At 45.8% G+C, this 22,888-nt stretch overlaps 1 protein-coding gene across 1 annotated transcript in view; it reads left to right on the forward strand.

Annotated features, from left to right (window-relative positions):
- Positions 1-17,918, forward strand: part of Ccbe1 (collagen and calcium binding EGF domains 1) — a 211,127-nt gene extending 193,209 nt beyond the window's left edge. The window contains exons 6-11 of the mRNA XM_076837187.2: positions 3,392-3,495; positions 10,493-10,613; positions 14,643-14,782; positions 14,871-14,906; positions 15,955-15,990; positions 17,605-17,918. Of these exons, the coding sequence (XP_076693302.2) occupies positions 3,392-3,495; positions 10,493-10,613; positions 14,643-14,782; positions 14,871-14,906; positions 15,955-15,990; positions 17,605-17,823 (656 nt within the window). The 3' untranslated portion in view covers positions 17,824-17,918. The remainder of the gene's footprint in view (positions 1-3,391; positions 3,496-10,492; positions 10,614-14,642; positions 14,783-14,870; positions 14,907-15,954; positions 15,991-17,604) is intronic.
- The last annotated feature ends 4,970 nt before the right edge of the window (positions 17,919-22,888 follow it).

The following is a 22,888-nucleotide window of genomic DNA, read 5'->3' on the forward strand; positions in this document are numbered from 1 at the left end:
AGTTGGGGCTAGCTCTGATGGGTTCCTGCAGAAGGAAGGAAAAAAGTGCCCTAAAGTCATCACATTTGACAGCTGTGGTGCCAGGGGACGTTCCTTGACGTGGAAGTGAGGAGTGAGAGTAACAGGGCTGGTTCAGTCTTCACTAGTTGCATGAGGCTGGCAGTCTTGGAGCCTTGGTTTGCTCATCTGTAGATGGGTGTGTTGAATTCCATGAGTCCTGAGGACCTTTCACCCTCTTAAATCTTCAAAACTGGTTGTTGTATGGTGTAAGTAGTAGTAGCTCCTACCAACTCGGGGAGTCCCTGACAGTCTTCATTCCTTGGTCCTCTGAACAAGTACTGATGCTTGAAAACCTGCCCACCTTCAATGCCTTTTAAGCAGAGAACTTTCAGTATCTTAGAAGATGAGCAACTGTGGGCTGGGGTTGTGGCTCAGTGATAGAGCACTCGCCTAGCATGGGTGAGGCACTGGTTTCGATCCTCAGCAACACATAAAGATAAATAAAGGTATTGTGTCCATCTACGACTTAAAAATATTTTTAAAAAAGATGAGGAACTGAACATGCAAACTTTCATCTCAGCAGTAAGAAATGTTTCAGGTCCAAAGAGCCGTACCTCCTGGAAGAGCAGAGGCAGCTAAGCAGTTTCATCTGCTCTGGACTAATAAGCCCCAGCATTTCATCACCTTTTTTGATAAAGAGAATGTTGCGTTTAAACACATGGGGTCTAAAGTCGCCTCTTCTTCCTCCTGTTTTAACTTTGTTGTCCAGTGTCTGTAATGTTAGTCAAGAATTTAAAATCAAACAGGCAGAAAGTAGAAGGGAACATGGCCCTCAAATGGTCTCTGATGATTGAAAGGTTGTCACAGGCTTGGTGACACAAGCCATCTGGCTGACAGGCATTCACTCACTTTGATTTTTCTCTTTGAAAATACTGAGCTGGAACCAGTTTAGTCACCCCAGGGAGTCAATGTAGCACCATTTGGGAGACAAATTAAGGAAATGTTGGCTCCGTAGTAATTAGGTTACTAGTCTTTATTTTTCAGTTTTTGTTTATTTTCTGATAACATAACCATGACCTTCGGCGTCACTTATTAAAGTTCAAAGTGTCAGAGACAGCCAGGTGTTTCATGTAACTTTCAAGCTCTGCTAATCCATAGATGAGTGGTTCTCGGCCTTGGAATCACCTGGGGAGCATTAAAACACTGATACTGTTGTTTTGCTACCACTCCAGGTGGTTGGGGTGCCCAGATTCTGCAGGATTTTTTTTTCACCCCACACCCAGGTGACTGTAATGTACTGCCAGGGCTGGGCACTACCACCGAACACAAAGGGGCATAACTTACAAATGAATGTGCTTTGTTCACTTGTGGCACTGCCCACTTGGAAGATTCTGGGAATATTCTTTGGCTTTCCGAGGTATATTGGGTATTGCTACTATCATCATTTGTGAGGCATTATATTTCTAATGCTTAGGGTGTACAACCTGCTCAATGAGGGTAAAATTTAGAGCTCTGCGCCCCCGTGTGGTTGATCCGTTATATTGCTCCTTTAAAATATGAAGAACTTGGAGCAAAATTTAATGGCAGAAGCCCTTTCTGTGAGACGCACGACTACATCGCTGAGAGGACTGAAAACATACAGGAAGGAGGATATCACGGCTATCAAGGGCCCTACCACATGTTCTCTAACTTGATAGGGAAACAATAAAATCAACAGCAAGGATACATTTAGGGCACCTGCTGTGGGCAAGGCAGTGTTCTGTTTCCTACGTGTCCGATCTCATTGACTTCTCATGTCAGCCCCAGACGACAGGTGCTATTGCCATTCTACCGTTCAGGGTACAGAGTCCAGAGAGGCTGACTTACCTAAAAGGTACTCAGTTACAGCACTAAGATTTGAATCTTGTCCAAGTCGGCCAGCCCCTACACCACTCCCCCCAGTGCTTCAATGTCAGTAGGAGCTTTGAGTCTTCTGGATAAATGTTAATCTTGATTCTCCATCTTCTGGTAATTCTACAAAGGAACAGAAAATGGCCCAGGCCTTTCCATGGAAAAGATTGCCCAGCAGAGCTTCCTCCGTGGAACCTGCCTGGCAGATAGCTCTCGAGTGTTTTCAGTGGAACTTCTAGTAGCAGTCTTGCTTCATGCCTGCCTCCCCCTCCCAAGGGCCAGTTGGACCCCTGTAAGTGCCAGGTTACTGTATACAGCACTGATTTTCTTCTTTGAGTCTTATTTTCCTTATTAGAACTAAAGATATGCCAGTTGTAATACCCATGATCCAAATGAAATAGATTGTAGGGCCTGGTGAAGAGGTTTATCCTATCTTGAAGTTGTCTAGTTGCCCAATTGCACTCAGAAAACTCAACTGGGCATGTGAAAATAGAAACAGAAAGACTTCTAATTTGTTCTTGCCGGCCCAGCTCTGCCAACAGGCCTGGCTTCAATCATAAGTCGTTGAACTGGTGTCTTCGTTTACTCTGCATTTGTATCACCCCATTCAGGGCCTAATAGCAGATGCTCCACAGAAGGATGGGAGGAAAGGAAGGTAGAATGAATGGCAGTTGGACGAACAGATAAATGGCTGAAGGATGGATGGATGAGGTATAGGTAGAGGGAAGGTAAGACAGATGGATGGGATTGTGTAAATTGTGTCCTTGTGAAGCCCTGAAGCCTTAGTCACCTTTGGTTGTGGAGGCTGGTGGGGTTCTGCATGAAGAGATGAGCCAGGCTCCAGGTCCGTTAGGCTTGTTGATACCAAAGGATGGTTGAGTGGCCTCCATCTCTCCCATTCCGATCATCCACTCCATTGGAACCGGGACAGTCGGGTTCACATTCTGGCAGTGCTGGTCTGACTCCTCTCTTGGGCAGAGTTCTCTTTCCTGTCTCTACTTGTTAGGCCCCACTCGGCCTGTGGAGCTTCTCTGAAGACCCAGGTGGCCTGGGGTGATGAATGCCAGCTTGGAGTCCCATGGCCTGAGCTGGGGGATATCGGCAGCCTGTGAACACTGGCCCTCTGTGGACGTTGTAAATCATGTCAGATTTACAGAACCCGCCTCCAGGAAAGGCACTGATAAAGTGCCATTTCAAACATGAAAGGTGTAGATAATCAAAGGGCCACAGTGCACTTCTCCACATATCTCGGATGCCTGACTAGGAAGAGTTGAGCCAAAGGGCAGCACGGCTCTGTCACCCCTTCCTGTCTTCCACCTGGATGGCAGGGACCTGAGAACCGTATAATTGTCGGCATTTACCCTTCACGTGTTCCACTGTAGGCTGCTCTGTGACCTCCCCCCACAACCTGCCCAACCGGGGACTGCCTTCCTGCAGCAGTTGCCCTGCACCTTGGGTCTCCTGACCTTCCATATGGAACTGAGCCCATCCTCTTTCCCAGGGCACGAGGAGAAGTCTGAGAATGCGGTGAAAGCCGAAACTTGCTGTGCCTCGTGCAAGGAGTTCCACCAGATGAAGCAGACGGTGCTGCAACTGAAGCAAAAGGTACCGAGGGCAGGCGGGGGCCGTCTGGCGGGGAGAGGAGGGCTGGCCAGGTGAGGTGTGGGGGCCTGGGGTCAATGAGAAAGCAGATCACCCGCACTGCACATTCTCTGTGGTTGATGCCAGCTGGCTGTGGACTCGGAATGGTCCCACTGAAGCCACCAAGGGAACAATGCAACACGAGGCGAAGAATCAAGGAGGTGATTAGACACTGGCAAGGTCCGTGGGCATGGCAAAGCTGTGGCACTTCCTTCTAAAAAGGAATGTCTGGACACGGCCTGGGGTAGCCCTGGGTCATTGTATCTTATGTGTGCTTCAGCAATAGGAAATATTCTTTCTCTAAAGTTCTGTCAACTGACGACCTTCTGCAGTGGTCCTTCACTTTTGAAAAAGTACGGCCTGCCCTTCATCCAGCTCCTTGCACCTAGGGAAGCAGGCCTTTGGGACCTCGGGTCACCAGGCATGAAGACTGACTTTATGAAGGGCTCCCTGAATGCTGGACAGGATACCAGGTCTCCAGCAGTGTCACGCTATGAGTAGGGTCTCCATGGCAGATCTGGTGATTTGACATCTTGCACACCTGTCCTGACCCAGGGAGTGCTAATTATACCCGAGATCAGCGTGCTGGTGTGTCAGCAACTCAAATTGCTTTTAAGCTGCTACAACGTAAACTGTTTTGTTTATTTAATTGCTTCCACTCAAGGCTCTTAGTAGATCAAAGAGGTGTGTGTAATCTATTTAACTTTGGCAACCACTTCTTCTAAAGGGCAAAAGGGCAATCACGAGAAAATCTTTTTTCCGTGTTCGACAAACTGGCAACCAGCCACTAATGAGAACCACAGCTATCAGTTAAACAAGCGAATCAACAGACTAAGTCGCTTTAGGGTCTCTTAAACATTGTGGCTGAAGACGTCGTTTACCTTAGCAAAGGTTCTCATATATGTGTGTTGTATAATCATAAACAAGACACAGCTCCGACCCCGAGTAGCTTGTGATCTGATAGGAAGATCGGGCAGCTCACCTTGTGTGTGCCAGTGTAGACACAGGGGAATAACTAAATGCCAGAGATCCCTGGGTGGAGTCTGCATTGACACTGGTATTCATCAAGGGGACTTAAAAGAGGGTGCGTGGAATAGTTACAGTTGCATTTTGTAGGCTGGAGGATGGAGGCAGTGATCAGTGTCCCAGGCTTACCTTCCAAGGCACAAAGCCACCTTCACTTTCCTTCCCTGGAAATACTCCATGGGCTGTAGGGCAGTTCTTCCCAGTAGAACAGCAGAGTTAAATATCACCAGTTCAGAAATTCAGGGGCAAAGTTTGGCTTTCCTTTCACCTCTTTACAGTGTATTGTAATCAATGAAAGAAGAGCTATTAATAAGAAATTGAAAATGTGTGTCATGATACCTGTCACCCCCAAAGACCCTGCTGCACGCTGTATATAATCTACCAGGCTGTCTGATCCTGCAGTACACCCATGCGGTTGGGTGGGCTGGCTGACAAGAGGCCTTCCTCCTCCAGAGTCTCCCTACATAAGCATGGTGACAGTTCTGAGAAACTGGATGCAGACCCTTGAGGAACATTATGAGGAGCAATTCATTTTTAAGGTACCTATTAGAATGTGTTGCATTATATAGTTTATAAAGAGCAGTTTTACATCCAGAATCTCATGTCATTATTTCTGTAACCCTGTGAGAAAGGTACTTGCATTCCCGGGGGTGAAGTAAGTGCCCAAGAGGCCAAACCTCACACCTAGGTCGTCTCACTTCTATTCGGGTGCTGGTGTTCGTACCATCAGTTGATTTTTTCATATCAGCTGGCTGCTGCAAATGCCATCGGTTTTTGTTCACAAAAGAAATTGGGACAACTGCCCAAATAAACATTGGCCAAGAAGTGGTACCAGGTGTCCTGGTCTGTGGTCAGCCCCGCCGTATGAAGTGACGGGCACCTGTTGAATTGCGCCACTGAGCGTGCAGTCGGCCGAATTCCACGTGTGGGATGCTGCAGGTCAAATGCCCTGGGGCCTTCAACAATAAATTGTAAAGGACAGGGGAGGTGGCAACCTACAGAACACAAGGGACTTAAAAGGCCTGCCATTTTCTAAAGGAGAAGGGCTAAACCATAGCCTCTAGGCGTGGATGATAGATTATTTTCTAAAACACAGGAAGTGATATTAAAGTGAGGTTCGGTGTGGGAGAAAAGTGGTGTGGCTGACTTGAGTGTGTTTGAAAGGCTCCTTGCTCTCCCATCATGTACTAGGATATGTATCTGGTTTTTGAGGTTTCTTGTTTATCTTATTTTCCAGTGAAGTTTGTTTTTGTTAATATGATGCAGACCCCAGGGCCTCTACCCTTTCAATTTTTTTTTTTTTTCCTGTGGTATGGGAAGGAAACAGGTGATTTGGTGAGAAAAGGGATTTAGGGGAATAGATAAAATATGTTGTTGAACTTCTGGATCAGTTTCGGTTCTGCTCCAGCACTGTGAAAAACTAGAGCCACCCAGCCTGGGGTTTGGGTTTTGTTTTGTTTTTTTTTTTAAGCTATTTGTACCCAGCTGCAGGGACAGTTTGAGACTGGGATGGCTACGGAGTCCCAGGGGAAGGAGACTTGAGAATGAGGGGCCAGTCTGGACCCTGCAGGTTCCATGGTGGCCACTGGGGAGCAAAGGATCTCTTTAAACTAATAACCTTTCCTCTGGTGAGCCATTAAGGGGAGAGTGAATCATGATTCTGGAAGTGTTTATGGAGCACCTCCTGTGCCCCCCACAGTGGTCTGGGAAATGAGGAACATAAAACAGTATGGAATTAAGTCCTGCTTTAAATAAACATACTGTCCAATGGCACAAACGGGCCCACAGTGTAAGTCGACCAGTAATGGCCAAAGGCAGTGGGCTAAATGGTCAAGCTCCAGGAGTCGGAGTCATGAGGTTTCAAAAGACAACAAACATGAATATGCTGCTCTGCCTGCTCCGTCTGGTGCTGCCTTTGATGTCCGGTACATTTGCAGCTTCCTTGCCACCTTGATCTATTTATTCTGTAGAATAAACATTAGGATTGGTGGGAAGACTAATCCCAATATTAATGTAGCTAGATTTCTCGGCCAAATATACTAATGTGGCTAGATTTCTTGGCCAAATATCATAGTAGCTAAGAGGCTGTTTGGGACAATGGTAGGAACATAGATTCTGGGAGGTGAATGGCTGTTTTTCCTTCCCCATCACTTGATAACTGTGAGACCCTGAGTTGGCTATTTAAGCTCTCTGTGCCTGAGCGCTATAAAAAGGGGATAAGTCACACCTGCTACATAGGATTTTTGTGATCAAATGAGTTAATATTTACAAAGGACTTAGTGCCTACCACCTAGAAAGAGCCTTGTAAACGTGTACCAAATAATTAACATTGGCATTCTTTAGAACTTTACAGGCAAGCCGGGCATGGTGGTGCACGCCTGTAATCCCTGCAGCTCAGAGGCTGAAGCAGGAGGATCGTGAGTTCAAAGCCAGCCTCAGCAAAGTGAGGCACTAAACAACTCAGACCCTATCTCTAAATAAAATAAATAAATAGGGCTGGGGATGTGGCTCAGTGATCGAGTGCCCCTGAGTTCAATCCCTGGTACCCCCCCACACTTTATAGGCAGCATCTCACCAAGTTGCACCCAACAGCTTGGTGAGGTAGATGCTGTTATGAAGCTAGTATGAGATGATAGTTTTACTGACTGGAATCCAGAGGAAACGGAGACTCTGCTTGCATTGCTACATAATTCTTTCTGAACAGCCTGGTCCGGCAAGCCCATCTGCTGAGTTTGTACAGATAGTTGCCTCTAACACCAGAACCTGCACCTCCCTCTGGTCTTGCTGATGCACAGAGGAACTGAAGGGAACTGGAATGTGACTGCCCAGCAGGCTCAGCCAGGCTGTGGGGTCAACCTTTCCTCGATCACCTCATCAATCACCATAACAAAGTACAAAGCCTCCTGAGGGGTGCTGCAGAGCGGCTCCCAAGTCTCATCCCCCCCTGCTCACAAAATTTTTAGTAGGAAGACGTGATTATCTGGTTCAAAGCTCTAGTTTTGTAGACAAGAGAAAAGCCTAGAAGGGTTAAAAAAAATTATCTAAAGTCACACAGCTACTTAGAAATAGCCAGGAGCAAGTCCGGGCAGAGCATTTCCATTTTGTTATTGACAGTGACCAGACACGGGCCCAGACACGTTAAAGGCATCAGCTGCTTAACCCTGGGGCACCCTTGTAGGTGGATGTGCAACCCCCTTTTTGATGGTGAGGAAATCAAAGTTCTGTGGCTTATCCCAAAACCTACAGATAGAGGCAGGGCTGAGATTGTAATATGAGTCTGCCTAGTGCCAGAGGCCGCTGCCAGAATCGACATTTCAGTGTCTTAGTTGGAAGTGAATAACAGAATTGGACCTGCATTCAGTATCCGTGTGGGGCCCCGCATCCTGCAGTTGGAGACTTAGGATCCCTTGCTTGTCGGTTCACTCCAGAACTAGGAACACCCATTTGCAGATTGGAGCCGACTGTTGCTGAGATACCATGACACCGGCAGTGTTTTAAATAATTCCCAGAAGACGGGCATGTCCTAGTGGGGACTCTGAACCATGAGCCCTGGCCTGAAATTTTGTGAAGATGACTTTCACGTTGTACAAGATTGATTCCTACAGTTACTTCCATTGGATTCTGAATAATGATCATAGGGGAATTGAATGGGAGACATCTCAGCTGGGTACCCTCCTTACATATTGCAAGAGAACATGAGGTTTTTTCAAAACGTGGAAGGCAGTGGGTAGGTAGTCCAGAGTCTCTTGGCTCTCAGACTTACATAGCTGTCCATGCCCAAGGACAGGGCTCCAAACTCCCTGGTGTGTGTGCTCGGGAGTCCTGAGGATATCAAGGAGCCCATGGAAGATAGTTTTTGACGACTTTGAGTTCCCTGTCCCCAGAGCACCCTTGCACGCTGAGCTAATTTCAGCCCTCTTGAAGTGCAGGACCAATCCTGCCTTAAATAGGACAGCTGGGGAGGCTGGAATGGGGTTGGGCCCTGTTGATTCCAGGAGAGCCTGGCACCGGCTTTGTGGGGGTGTGGGGAACTACCCTATCTGCCTGGTGGCTCTCTCCCTCCTCCTCGCCAGTAGTAGGGATGTCACCAAGATATCCTGTTGAGCTTTCCCATGGCCTTGCCTTGTAAACAAAATATCAAGTGCTTTGTTATAGGGATAACGGGGGTTTGTGAGACGAGGGCAGTCACCTTACGAAGGGGCTGGAGGAATTCATTTTCCTTGATGTGTCAGGTAAAGGTTGATGCCAAGGTGCAAACCATGTGATGTAATGCTACCTTTGTAGGATGTCAGATTTCTTCCATGGGCAAGAATGTCTGTGGCTAAGAATCATCATCGGCTCTAAGGCTGTTTCAGGGCCCCAAACCCAGCAGGAGAATGAGATGGTGGCCCCACAAGTTCTTCAGAACTGGGCTTCATAATGGGAGCATGGTGTACACTAGGGCCGAATCTTCCTGCTCAGAAACCAGAGACTGAAGACTTTCTGAAGCCAGTTGAGAGCTTCCTGGGCTGCTCCTGAACTTGACTTAGGGTCTGCAGTATCTTGGGAGGAGGAGGAAATCTCTGAGGAAGGGAGAAGTGACGAGCCTCTGTAGTTCAAATCAGCGTTTAAGTTTCTTCGTCCCAAAGTCATACTGCAGAGTTGACGTCCGTTCCAGAAGGAGAACCTGGCACAACTTTTAATTTAGTGTTGATCCACACTAGACACGTTTTCACAGTGGCAATCGGTCACCCCAATCATGCACTGGGATCAGGTACCCCTCGAAATCTCACCCAAAGATGGGTTCAGAGCCTCAGAGCACATCAGAGGCTACAGATGGGATCAGTTGTGTGCATACGTGAACCTGCATTTCCCTCTAAACAGAGGGTCTTCAAGCAGGGCCTTGTCTTGGAGGATGGATGCAAATGCAAGGTGCTTTGGAAAATGGTGGAGATGCCCCATTTCTACAGAACTCTGGGATACAGAGAAGTGTTCTCCATTGGATCTTGCCTCTCTGGATTAGCTTCTTGGAGGATGAGACTAGGACCCCCACTTACCAAGCACTGTGTTTCAGGTCCTGTGCTCCCGACATCCACTTCCTGACTTATCAGCCCTAGAGGTGGAGCTCTGTCCCCTGTTCCATTTGCCAGGGAAGAAATGGAATCTGTAGCCTTTGTTTTCAGCAAAGTTTTCATGGATCCACAGTGGACCCGACCTCTAGGAGCACAGAGATCATTCATTCATGCAGTCCTCTGGCCTTTCCCAGACAGAATCATCAAAGACGGCAAGCAGCAAGGTGGATGTTGTGTCCTTGGGTCCCAGGCTGAGAATCCAAATGCTGTGCTTCTGTCACTCTTCAGTGAAAGGTTTCCAAGAACAGGCCATGGGCAAAGGGGTGGAAGGTTAGTCTCCACCTTTGAAAGAAAGCCATAGTATTTGTGGGTACATTTTAAATCGCCACAGTCACCACTTCCCACGTGTGCTGAAGGTCAGCCCTGAGTGTGTGGGTGAACCATCAGGCATGTTCTCTGTCTTGGCTCCCAGTGCTGAGTATTCTTTAGGGACACAGACCTTTGGAACCTATGAACTAAGCGTGGAGCCTGGCACATAGGAGATCAATAAAAGTTTGAGCCAACTAACAAAAGTTTGAAATCAATTAACAAATTGGAAGTATGAACCATGAAGGTTCTGGTCATTGAGGGGGGTGATGAGCACTAATCACATCTACACAATCAGGCATCTATCTAGGTTCACCACTGACTAGCTGAGGGAGCCCATGCAAGCTGTTCACGTTGGAAGGCCCCTAGGCTGAGAAGGAATTCTTCAGTCCTTATGAGTTTGAACTAGAAAACAATCCAGGGAAAGGCTTCACGGCCTCTGCACACAACCCAAGAGCTGGGAGTCTCTCTCAATGGGGCTACTGTTTTCTGACCTGGGTTTCCTCTTCTCTTTGCAGATTGCACTGCTCCCTAACAGTGCCGCTGAGCTGGGCAAGTATATCACTGGTGACAAAGTGCTGGCCTCCAACGCCTACCTTCCAGGACCACCTGGCCTGCCTGGAGGCCAGGGCCCTCCCGGTGAGTGTGGAGAAGGGCCCAGGAGGCTGGTGGAGTGGCCAGCAGAGGCCTCCCAAGAGCTCAGTTTAGCTCATGTGTCACTGGGAAGCAGAACTGTGTCCAGGGATCTGCCGCGAGCCTGTGCGAAGGGGGCGTCAGGAGATGGCCCGTCAGCCTGAGAAACCCTTAGCACTGATAGTCGTTTGGGAAGGAAGGGTGATTGTCTTGAGATTGGTTAAGATTCCTCAGGATCATTTTAGAAACAACTGAGGAAAAAATTTGAACTTTATTAAGGAAGAAAACTTAACATATGCAAGAATAGAATGGTCTAAGATCTTCTATCCCTTAGTTCTTTCACCTTCCTGTATTACTTAATACATTTACATGTAAGTTTACTGTTATATCTATTTCTCCTTGGAAGTGGACTTTGATATATTCAGTAAATAAAATGCACTCAAGTTATAACTGGGTGAGCTTTGCAAAACTTAGTTGCACCCTTGTACCAAGGCCCTGTCATTCCAGAAAGATCCCTTGAGGCCACTTGTGGTCAGTACACTCTCCAGATCAGGGTATCCACTGATCTGGAGAGTGTACCAGGGAAGAAATTGAATCTGTAGCCTTTGTTTTCAGCAAAGTTTTCATGGATCCACAGTGGACCCGACCTCTAGGAGCACAAAGGTCATTCATTCATCCAGTGTGGTTGGCCTGTTGTGGGACTGCATGTCAGGAGAATCCTGGAGCTTATGTTCTTTTTCTCTGGCTGCTTTCACTCAGCATATAGTTTTGGAGGTTTGCCTTTATTAATTCAACGAAAATCCAAAATGTCCTCTCATTGCATCAGGAAACATACAGTGAAAACTTCAAAATAGTTGTGTTATATTTTATGAGGCCATCCAGAGATCAATAGGTTTTTTTTTTCCTTAGCAGTAAAGGAAATTTTGTATTAGGAAACTATTTCTTAAAATATTTATTAGGTGTAGATGGACACAACACAATGCTTTGATTTTTATGTAGTACTAAGGATCGAATCCAGGTCCCACCTGTGCTAGGCGAGCGCTCTACCGCTGAGCCACAATCCCAGCCCCTTAGGAAATTATTTAAACTATTATATCCCCGGTCATCATTGCTTAATAGGGTGCTTGGTCCTGACATCCTAATCAGAAGGACAAGACACACATGGTGGGTGCAAACTGAATGAGTATCCACTTGCCAAGAGATAAGAACATGATGCTTCCTGCCGTGGAAGTTCAAAGGAGAGATTACCATAGCCCAGAGCAATCTGGTGCTTGGGGGTTTGATCTGCACACAGAAGATGGGTAGGATTTGTCCAAGCCAAAGGGACATGGGAAAGTTTTAAGTTGGAAAGTCAGCAAGAACCAGCTCAGTGTTATTCCAGAAGGATTTTCTCTCTGCTTGGGTCTTGGTTTTCTGGTTTTTATCAGACGCTCTGGGCCTCCATCTGTGCAGAGCAGAACTGGCCCAGGACTTCGGTTTATCATCTTGTTCATTCCCTTTGCCTGAGGTTCTCCAGGTCAAGTCAGAGTTTCCTCCAGATGCCTCACGCAGCAGCCTATTGTGCCCTAAGCAGACTGGCGGGGGGGAGGGGTGTCTCCTTACAAACTGATTCCTTGCAGTGTTTCCCATCCCTCTATTAGAGAATGCTCCTGCTTGGCTTCCCGGGAAGAAGGTCATCCCAGGCCAGTGTACACAGCACTATGAGCGGACAGATTGGCTGGCAGTTTTCTTAATAAATGACTTGCTAGCTCTCTTCTCCAGCTCTGCCATCTGGTTTTCAACATGTTTTGAGCTGTCCAGGGTCCTTGATGGAGCATGGAGTGATTGAGGATGAGTGGGCTTTCGCAGTAGACCAGGAGAACTGCATGGAGCTTTTATAGGGGGAATGGCCCACTCTTACTTCCAGTGTTTGTGATGCTCTTTATCGGGATGTATTAGGGCAGCTGGGAAGCTAATAGGATTTCTCTAAGTGAAAGTCCAATCTATTTCCTGGAACACCAACACAGGGCAGCACCCTGGGTGAGAATCCTTTGGCTTTGATGGTAAGGGGGTGGCCCCTTATGAAGTGCCAGTCACTTGTGCCAAAGGCTGAATTGTTGTTCAGGTTTTAGTTTGTTTTCAAACTAAAGCCAGAAATTCGTGGTTTTATATGAAGTCTCAAAATTTTAAAATATAAGTGTTCAGACGTAATAACACATAGGAAAACATGGGTAGTGTGTGTGCACATACATTATATACATACACTACATATTCACACATTGCACTGAAAGTATAATAGTGTGTGGTGAGGCAAGCAGATAATTCTCTTACAGTGAAAGAGTACTGAGATGTTTTTGGAGGTCAGTGGTATAATGAGTTTTAATTTTACACCAAGGGGAGTTGGTGTAGGGTTTTCTTCTCGGGCATCAGTGACATGTAGCCTGTTTGCTCTACCGTTTGAGGATGCTCTGTTTTGCTTTTTGCTTCCTCTGTTTCATTTTGGATAATTTCTGTTGATATAACTGAGTTTCCTGGTTCTTTTCTCAGCTATGACTGGCCTGCTAAGTCTATCCAAAAAAGTTTCATCTCTAATATTGTGTTATTTCCATTTTACCATTTTTTTCTCTCGCTTCCATCTTCTCCACTGTCCTATTTAACAGATAATCATTATTTTAAAGTCCCTGATAATTCCAACATCTGGATCACCTCTGAGTCTAGCTCTGCTAATTGTTTTGATGATTGACAGTGCTTGTTTTGCTTTTGCTTTTTAAACATGTGCCTCAATTATTGATTGAAGGCTGAACATAGTTTGTGGGGAGAGAGTAGAGACTGCTACATAGTAATTACTTCTTGTGACTGACACCCTCTTTTGTCTGGTGGCCAGTAGGGAGTTGAGTCAGTCTAACGAGCAATTGAGCTGATTTTTCGTTTTGTTGTCACTCGAGTTATCCTCCGTGTTTTGTCATATTCAAGCTGTCTGGTTCCTCCCATGGTGGGATATTGTTCCCTGATGCTTAATGGGGGCTGAGGATGCCAGTAGGTTGCTGTTTGTACTCCCCCGTCGGCAGCTCCTGCCCACTTCTCGACACCCTTCAGTGGGAGACCTCTGGGCTCGGTACCTTTCATGCTAGAGTTGTGGGAGGAGAGAACATCTTCATTTCTCTGTAATCCTAACCCTGACCTGTGCATCTGAGCCTACAGGTGAGACGATCTTTGCCACACATCTCCAGTGTGCCTTGTATGGGGGCAAACTTTGCACAGGAAAGCACTTCCCACCACTCAGGAGCAGGGGATGTCTGTCCAGGGCCCATAGGAGGGCAAGTTGGCTGCCTCACCTCAGTGGATTGAGGCTTTTGCACCAAAGGGTTGAAAGTGGGAAGTTGCATAGTAGGAGTCTAGAAATAAAATGCGTATAGAAGCATAAAGAATGGGTGAAGAGTGTACAAGGCTGGTGGAAAGTAGAGGGAGCCTAGCTGTGAGGCAAGAGTTTAGGGGAACAAAAAAAGCCAAAGGCCCAACAGATGAGTTTTAACGCTCACTGTGCATGAGACACGATGCATAGTATCTAAAATCTTGTTAAATGAGATTTCTATGAGGAAGATTTCTTTAGAAACGAGAAACTGAGTTCCAAAGAGCTCCAGCAACTTAAGGATTCAGTATAGGGCTCTCTGATGGCAAAACCTGTGCTTGCAATGACTGTCCAGAGGCAGTAGCCACTGCCCTACATGATGGACAGATTGAAGCACAGACTGTTAGTGGTAAATTGGGTAGGAGCAGGTCACTGATTTGGCAAGGAGGTTGTGGAAATGGGGTTATTTTAGGAAGACTCGGGTTTCTGATATGAGTGGACGGGTGACTGGTGGCCCATAAAAGAGGAAGGTAGGGAAGTCACTTTTGATCAGGTTAAGTTTAAAATTCCCAGGGACAACTTCATGGGCAGGCATGTCGGAAGGCAAAGAAAAATGGCTGAAGTCGGGGCTCCTGGACACGCTCTTCAGCCAGAGCCCCGTGTCGTCCTCTGAGGCTGAGCACTAATGAGCTGTTCTTTGATTGCAGGTTCACCAGGACCAAAGGGGAGCCCGGGCTTCCCAGGTATGCCGGGCCCTCCTGGGCAGCCCGGCCCCCGGGGCTCAATGGGGCCCATGGGACCGTCTCCTGATCTGTCCCACATTAAGCAAGGCCGGAGGGGCCCTGTGGTCAGTATCTTATCAGAGATCCACTTAGTTCTAGGGAAAGGTGTCCCATACTCTTTCCTCCTGTTAAGCCATGTCCTGTGTTTCTTAGGGTCCTCCGGGTGCACCAGGAAGAGACGGCTCTAAGGTAAGTCTTCTGAGTGGTCCTTACAAGCTGGAGCTCTGTTCCCACCTACTGCACAGGCATCGAACAGCTCCACCCCACAGAGCAGATGGCAAAGTTGACACACAGGTGGACAGGTTGAGCGTTCCAAACCCCAATTCCAAAACGCTGCAAAATCGGAAACTTCGTGAGCACTGACAGAAAGCTCCCCAAATCCTAGATTTTAGTATTAGATTTTCAGATGAAGAAAGTTTCAACCAGTAAAGTCTGTGCAAATATTCCAAAATCTGAAAAATTCCATAATGGGAAAGTCTTCTGATCCCAAGCATTTCAGATAAGGGATAACTCCATCTGTACTTTGCCCCCAATGCTAGGAACAAAAAATAAGAAGCAGTTTTCTTTTTTTTAATATTTATTTTTTAGTTTTAGATACAATATCTTTATTTTTATGTGCTGCTGCTGATCGAACCCAGTGCCTCACGCATGCCAGGCGAGCGCACTACCACTTGAGCCACATCCCGAGCCCCAGAAGCAGTTTTCTTAACGTGTGGAACCAACCCTAAAATCAAGAACCACCACCACCACTCCTAAGATAGATGACCTCTGTATTTCAGATGAGCCTCGTTTGTGATCATTACACCTTTTCTCATTAACCAGTATTGTTTTGTAGGATGGTTTTTTGTGGGTCCACTTTTCTTTAGATGTTTGAGTCAACCACAGGAGTTCCTTTCTGGGTAGGTGGGTGGCTTCACTTTTGAGTTGTCACATAAAGAAGTGGCATGCATTACTGGAGTTTGCTGCTCCAGGCACTGCTTCCAAATACGGTTGATCCTCTTGATCTGGTTTGAAAATATATGGCTCTGGGGGAAATCAGCATGAGTGACACTTGACCCAAGAAGTTCTATTCAAATAAATGATCCAGAGTCTGCTTCAATCGTATGTTTGAAAGTTTCCTGCAGAAAAACTTTTTTTTTTCCATGCAGGGAGACCATTATGGGTGATGGGTGTCTAGGTAGTGTGGTGGTGACATCCGTGTGGTCCAGAATGCTAATGCTGGCCTTTCTGTTTTTAGGGGGAGAGAGGAGCACCTGGGCCCAGAGGGTCTCCAGTAAGTGGCACTTACTCTTTGTCCTGCTTCCCCAGTGAGAGTGTTCTCAGGGATATGCAGCTCTTGTCTTAAAAGTCTGTAAGTAGGTCTTAGTAGCAAACTGCAACTGGCCCTAAGACTGACCAGGGCTCTGTGGTTAGGCCAGGAAGCCTTTAGCAGATGATTTGGATTTCTTTTTTAAATTTGCTTTCTGTTGTTACTTCTTCTTTTATTGTAGCTAATTTCCATATAGAATGTCTTCCTTTAAGCCCAGGATGTCATGAGCCTATATCCAAGTATATTATAAAATATTTCAAGGGACTGGGATAGACATCCGTGGGCTACACTAACTTGGAACACTTGAATGTAGCCACTGCTGCAGTCAGAGCTGGTCGAATGGCAGCCCCCTCCCAGAAGTGCAAAGACAGGGCTGTGCTTGACACCTGAGAATAAATTAGACACATACATGTACAGTGTCTGGAGGTTAAGTGTGAAGATAAGTAATATCCAAAAGTAGAGGAAATGTGTTTCTGAAGAAAGACCAGGCACAGTGGCCACAGAAGTAGGTGGTCTGGGTCCCTTCTCTGCTCTCCTACCTGTTAGCCTTCTGAACATAGGCATGTCAGGTAGCATCTTTGGGTGTTCACTGCCTCACCTGTGTGGTGCCAGTTAGTGGGGTTTGATCTGCCACATGCCAAGTGGTTATCTTGAGGGTCAGAGGGATACTGCAGTGTAAGGGCTGCCATTAAGCTGCTACCTGCAGTCACAACTGCCATTGGGGTGGTGGTGAGTGGGGAGTAAACAACAATTTTACCTTTCAGCTTCCAATAGGTCCAGAATATGCATGTTTGTACACTTTTTTTTTCTCTTGCCTTACCCACAACACTGCATGCTAATTAAGGCATAATGTTATATAATGGTAAAAAATATATAGAAAAATTAGGAAGCTTTGTTTTGGTCTTTCCTAGTCAAAGAGGAATTGGTATCTTTACAATATACTTTCAGCTTCATTTAGTTTGGAGTTAGTCATCTTATAAAGATCTTAATGATCTCATATTTAAAATGAATAATAGCTAATAATTTTTGAAATTTTATTATGCATTAAGCCCTTCATTAAGTCATTTAAATCTTTACCTATGAACCCCTGAAAACCTGTGAAATTGGGATAATTATTGTCCTTATTTTACGGATGGGGAACACAGAAACCCAGAGAAATCGAGTAATTTGCCCATGATCCTACAGGTTATGAGGGGCAGAGCTGGGATTCAAGCCCAACAGAATCCCAACCTCTTAATCACTATTCTCGTACCTTCATGTATATTTCCCATATTTATTTGGAAAACTACCTAAGCTGGTTATTCTTATGTTCATTCATCTACCAGATTGGGTGTAGCCTAGAGTTAGGAGAGAGGAGAGACGAATATGTCACCAGGCTTATCGGTGAGATATGGGGGATTAGAGGATAGTCCCCAGGGTCACAGGCTACCCTGAAAGTCTATACACTTACTCCACTGGGGGAGCAGTTACCCACAGGTAGTTGCCAGCAAGCGACAGGACCAGCAGATCACGGAGCCTCAGGGATCGCCACTCATGTCCATTTGTAAATTGCAACTGTGATTCCTCCCACCCGCACAGGGACCCCCAGGGTCTTTCGACTTCCTGCTGCTTATGTTGGCTGACATCCGCAATGACATCACTGAGCTGCAGGACAAGGTGTTCGGGCACAGGACTCACTCTTCAGCAGAGGAGTTCCCTTTACCTCAGGAATTTTCCAGCTACCCAGAGAGCATGGACTTTGGCTCTGGAGATGACCATCCAAGGAGAACTGATGAAGCCAGAGACTTTCATCCATAGCACGTCCCACAGCTTCACCCCAACGGAAGAGCAATGAAGGAAAAACCACTGGAGACCTAGAAAGGATATTTTCATCTTCTTTACTCTTGCCCTGCTTTCTCCCTACTCTTCTTCCAAACACTGTTTTCAGAGTGCCCCACTGGACCTGCTAGAGACACAAGAAGAGATGGCTTCACATACTCTTCAGTCAGTCAATCTGGTAGTCTACATTGGGACTTTTCTTTGAAATTTCAGGAACATTTGGGTTTTCTGAGTTAACTCCTCCCCAACACCCTAAAATTGGACAAAAGATTTAAGAGGGAAAACAGCAGGGTGAGCTTTAGAAAATGTGAGGCTATTTTTTAAAAATTGTGTTCAAAATAGACTAGACCATTCTTCCTCCAATATCAAAATTGGGACTCTTCATTCAAAAAGGGTGGAGAGGACATATAGATGTACCTTAGTGGATAATTCTCTTTCCCCATGATTCTAATAGATTTTATTATATCCTGTTATTCAACCTCATTTCCCAAATTTGATTATAGAAAGAGAATTAAGGAATAGGGATTAGGGAAGATAGAGAAGAATTACTACTCCTAGGTTGCCACACTTTAAAATTTAAATGATTGAGTACATGCCATGCTTATCTAAGAAAATCCTACTAGCAGAAAGTTATTTGACTGTAGGAATAAATCCCCTTTTCCAAAGACAATGAAATGCCCTGATTCACGTTGGAACAGTGAGCTCCTGGTACCAGAACATTTTAAGTATTTGATCAAAAGTGTGGTCCAGCTCCATAAACCAGTTTACTTATTAAATGAGGTGACCAGAGGCCTTCGGGTGCCATTAGGCTGTGATCCAGGCTGAGTCATTGTACAGTGGGGCATGAGGCTGGAAGGTCGTCCCTGGTGTAGGTTGTTGGCAAAGGGACAGGGACCCCACTGAAGCCCTATCGGCCAGTGCAGAAGGTAATGGGCTCCTCTTGGGCATTAGAAGTCCTTGCCTAGAACCAGCCAAGCTTGCCAACATGCCGAGAGTCACTCTGTTGAGATGATGGGAAGGGGAAATAAATGGTTTTCCTGAACTGACAGAAATTTTCTTCCCGATATTCCCATTTTTCCTTAATTTTCCCTAATTGAGTCTAAATTGCGGTTCTTTCAGCCGCCTTGTATATTTTCCCTTAGGAATGTGGGAAGCAGTTTATAAAGAGGTACATTTCCCAGCTTCTCGTGAAGTTGTAGTGTTTTCAGAGCACTCTGGGTCCCAGGGGAAAGCATGTTCCCAACAAGGCTGTCTTTGGAGTCCTGGGCACCAGGAGCCCGAGGCCAGCAGGAAGACCCGCTCCATCCTGACAGCACAGGGCCCTGCGTGGTGTCGGCAGGCAGCTTACAGGTTTCTGAAGATGGACTTTTCTCCTGGGACACACAGAATGGCTTCTCCGCTACCTATTCAGGAGAACTTCGCCCTTACGTCGAGTTTCACGTGATCAGACTCAAGTTTGTCCACATTGGGGTCTCCCACTTCCCATCCTGCTATGAACCCTTGCGTTCGTCTCTGAGCAGTTTGTATTGTGCTTTTGTCCCTCTCTTCTCAGCCTACGACTCTTATCTCTGCTGTTGTGACCCCTTGTTGGAAGACGGTCACTGTCGTTGGCTTTGTGTGCCGCTTTTCAGGTATCTTCCTGAAGAACGCTGAGAAGGGGTTCTGCCTGCAGATCTCGGGTAGCATTAGTCTTTCTTCCCTCTTTGCCACTGTTAGGAATCGGGACTGCGGCTGTGTTGAGAACTGGAATCCTGGAATCGCCACAGTGGCTGCATCTTTTACAAACACTTGGCTACACTGTTTCTTAATCTGGCCAAATCCCTTGACAGTCCACTAGCATCTTCAAGGTGAAGGCAAATGCACTTGGGGTGCATTTTTCTATCTCTTCTGCCTTAAGTCTCTCTGACCCGCATCACAGAGAACCTCATCATCCAGAGGCTCATGAAGAGATCGACTGTCCCTCTACTGAGTCCCACCTGGGATACGTTTAAAGTTTGCTTGTGCAACTGTGTTTAAAGGGTGCAGTTTAAGAATTTAAGAACCAATAAAACTAAACACAGCTCCTTCTTTACTTTTTTTAAAAAAATGAGGATTTGAGGGCTAGGGATGTAGCTCAGTGGTAGAGTACTTCATCTAGAATGCCTGGAGTTTAAGCCCAGCATTTTGTTACCTTTGCTGGTTTTTTGACAGCAAACTGTTTAGAAATGTAATCCTTATTGTCAAATGCTAATAAAATGCAGTGTTTGACCAGAGACAAGGATAACATATTTTAAAAAGAGCTGAAAATCATGACGTCTGGGATTTGAGTATTCAGGATGATGATCTCCAGCAAAACGCAATAGCCTATATTTTATCATCTTGATGGGCTAGACCAGATCAACTTAGAAAATCAATAATCCTCAACTTCAAAACTTGGACACTATGAAACTATGTACTCTGTGCCCAAATTGTGTTTTTAAAGATAAGACTTCATAAGGTATTGTTATTTCTAATGTCTTTTAAGTATGGATTCTTAAAGTTTCACTAAGACTTCTCAAAGCCAAATAGAAAGGCCTTTTTTTTTTAATGGAGGTAAAAATTTGCCTGTTTTACTAAATTAATTCATGTTCCATGGGAGGAAGAGATCTTTGTACATTTCCTTGACCCAGAAGTGTTGCCATCAATTTTTTTTTTTTTTTTTTGCATCATAATTAAGGGTTTAGAATAGGGCTGTTTCATGTGTTCCCTGCTTTTGGAAAACAATGGGAATTTTAAATATTGTAAACTAAAAGGCAAACCCTTGTAACTATTTTAAGGAAAACTTCCTCCCTAATTCCAGAGGGAGAAATGTTTTCTTACTCCAAAAAGGAGTGGGGTACAAGGAAATGCTGGCATTTCTTGCCTTCCGTGTTAATCTCAACACCTGCTAGAGTTAACTGACCAGAGTTGTGTCTATTGTGAGTCTCTGAAGCCTGACAGGTAAACAGATGTTGATTGGCATGGTGTGGGAGGGGGAAAGTCTAACCTGACCAGATACCACATGCAGAGCACCCTGGTTGCTCATCTTCCCTTTCCAAAGTTCATGACCACTTTAGCCCTGGGATAGCCACTGCCAGGCATGCAAGGAACAGCTAGACGTGGTCAGGCACCAGGCTTCTGTGTTCTCAGGCGGCCATTCTACATAGCATCTGGGGCATCCCATCCCTCCATCTCCCCATTCCAGCTGCCCCACAGAGCCAGTCTCAGCAGCCTTATTCTACACACTGATCTTCCAGGCTCCCTTCCTGCAAAGGAAAGTTATTTGCAGAAATCTAGGCCAAACAATTAGTAGAATAAAGATGTCTAAAGTTATTTATCATAAATTCAGGGAAACTGATGAAATTTTTCCTGGCATAGTCAGCATGGATGTTTCACAACAAATCAAAATAGTTTTCCATTTGGAAAAGTGACCATGATTGTTAAAGCATAAAATCATGGGCTTTAGCTGATCATTCTACAAATGTTTCCACTTTAGAGAAATCATAGGAAAGTACCCGTTTACTACACATCCCTCGGGGATCTTGGAGGTATTTGTTAGATTACCAAATCAAGTACCCCAAGGAATCCCATGTGTGTTGTGAATTTGTTTTTATTTCCCAGTGACGAGTCATACATACTGCGGTAACCCTGTTCATTATTTATATCAGGTCATGTAACAAGCAAATATTCAATAGTTATGGATGTGATGCTATGAAGTATTTCGTATGATTGTATATACTTAATAACAAAGTTATTTTTCTTATGTGGCTCTACTGTGTTTTGTCCTGAAACTCGGTCCTGTGAAAGGAGTCATACTTTTACCAGATGAATACAGGAAGATGGAGAGGTGCATTGCTCAAGAGCTGGAATCTGAACTCTGGGCCTACCACTTCCTGGGGTCCTGGGTATGGTCCAAGTCTAAACCAAGGTCTGAAAGACCAGCTTCCACTGAATCTGGGTGTCAGAGGCCCGTTTCTCAGTGGTATGGATCATCTGGATTCCCCTGGGTGGGATTTTCAGAGCGACTCTCTGGGAAATCATTGGGGTGCCTTAGGAGTGCACTGGCGACAAACTCATCAGGGTTTACTGGAGAGTACGCCCACTCATGCATACAGCACTCATTAAGGTTTAAGAAATCTAAAACCTGAAGGGTAAGACAGGCTAGAGACCCAGGGATGAATTGATGTCATAGTTCAAGTCCAAAGATAGCTTGCTGGCAGAATTCCCTTTTTTTTGAGGTACTAAGGGATTGAACCCAAGACCACCTGCATTGCAGGCAAACACTCTACCACTGAGCCACACCCCCGTCCTCAGAATTTCCCCTTGAGGGAAGTCTGTCTACCAAGGCCTTCAACTGATTAGATTAGGTCCACCCACGTTATGATGGGTGCTCTGTTAAAGTTGATTTAAAATATAAATCTCAGTGCTGTGGCTTGGTTGGTAGAGCACTCGCATCACATGTGCAAGGCTGTAGGTTCCATCCCCAGCACTGGGGGGAAAAAATAAATAAAACCCCCACTAATATCTCAAACTCATTCACAGAAATACCTAGAAGATTTGACCCAATGTGTGAATACTCTGGTCTAGCCAGGTTGATGCCCAAAATTAACCATCACAATATATATTTGTATCTTTAAAAAATTGAGTGGAGTGATGGAGGTGGGGAGAAACCTCACCAACCCAAGTAGAGATCTGAACAAAGGGAGAGGTGGGCCATGTTGTATTGGGAGAAAATGGTTCACCAGATGCTAGCAGAACCCCAAGTTGGACCTGCTTGGTGCTCAAGGAATAGCAGTAGGGTCCGTGTGACAAAACAGATTGAAGGAAGGGAAGGATGTGCCTTGGAGATGCAGCCAGAGGATAGGTGGGCCTCAAGACCCTGGGTTAGAGCTTTGCATCTCCTAATGGACCCTGGAGGGTTTTCCAGAGGACAGGGATGGAGTCCCAGAAACCCCTTCCGAGACTCTGGAAGCCATGTACTTACTGTCCCTCTGAGAACTTGCTGTTTATCTGCTCCTTTACCAGACCCAGAGGCCTTAGGAGTAGG

Source organism: Callospermophilus lateralis, chromosome 17 (assembly GCF_048772815.1).
Source record: "Callospermophilus lateralis isolate mCalLat2 chromosome 17, mCalLat2.hap1, whole genome shotgun sequence".
Lineage (NCBI taxonomy): Eukaryota > Metazoa > Chordata > Mammalia > Rodentia > Sciuridae > Callospermophilus > Callospermophilus lateralis.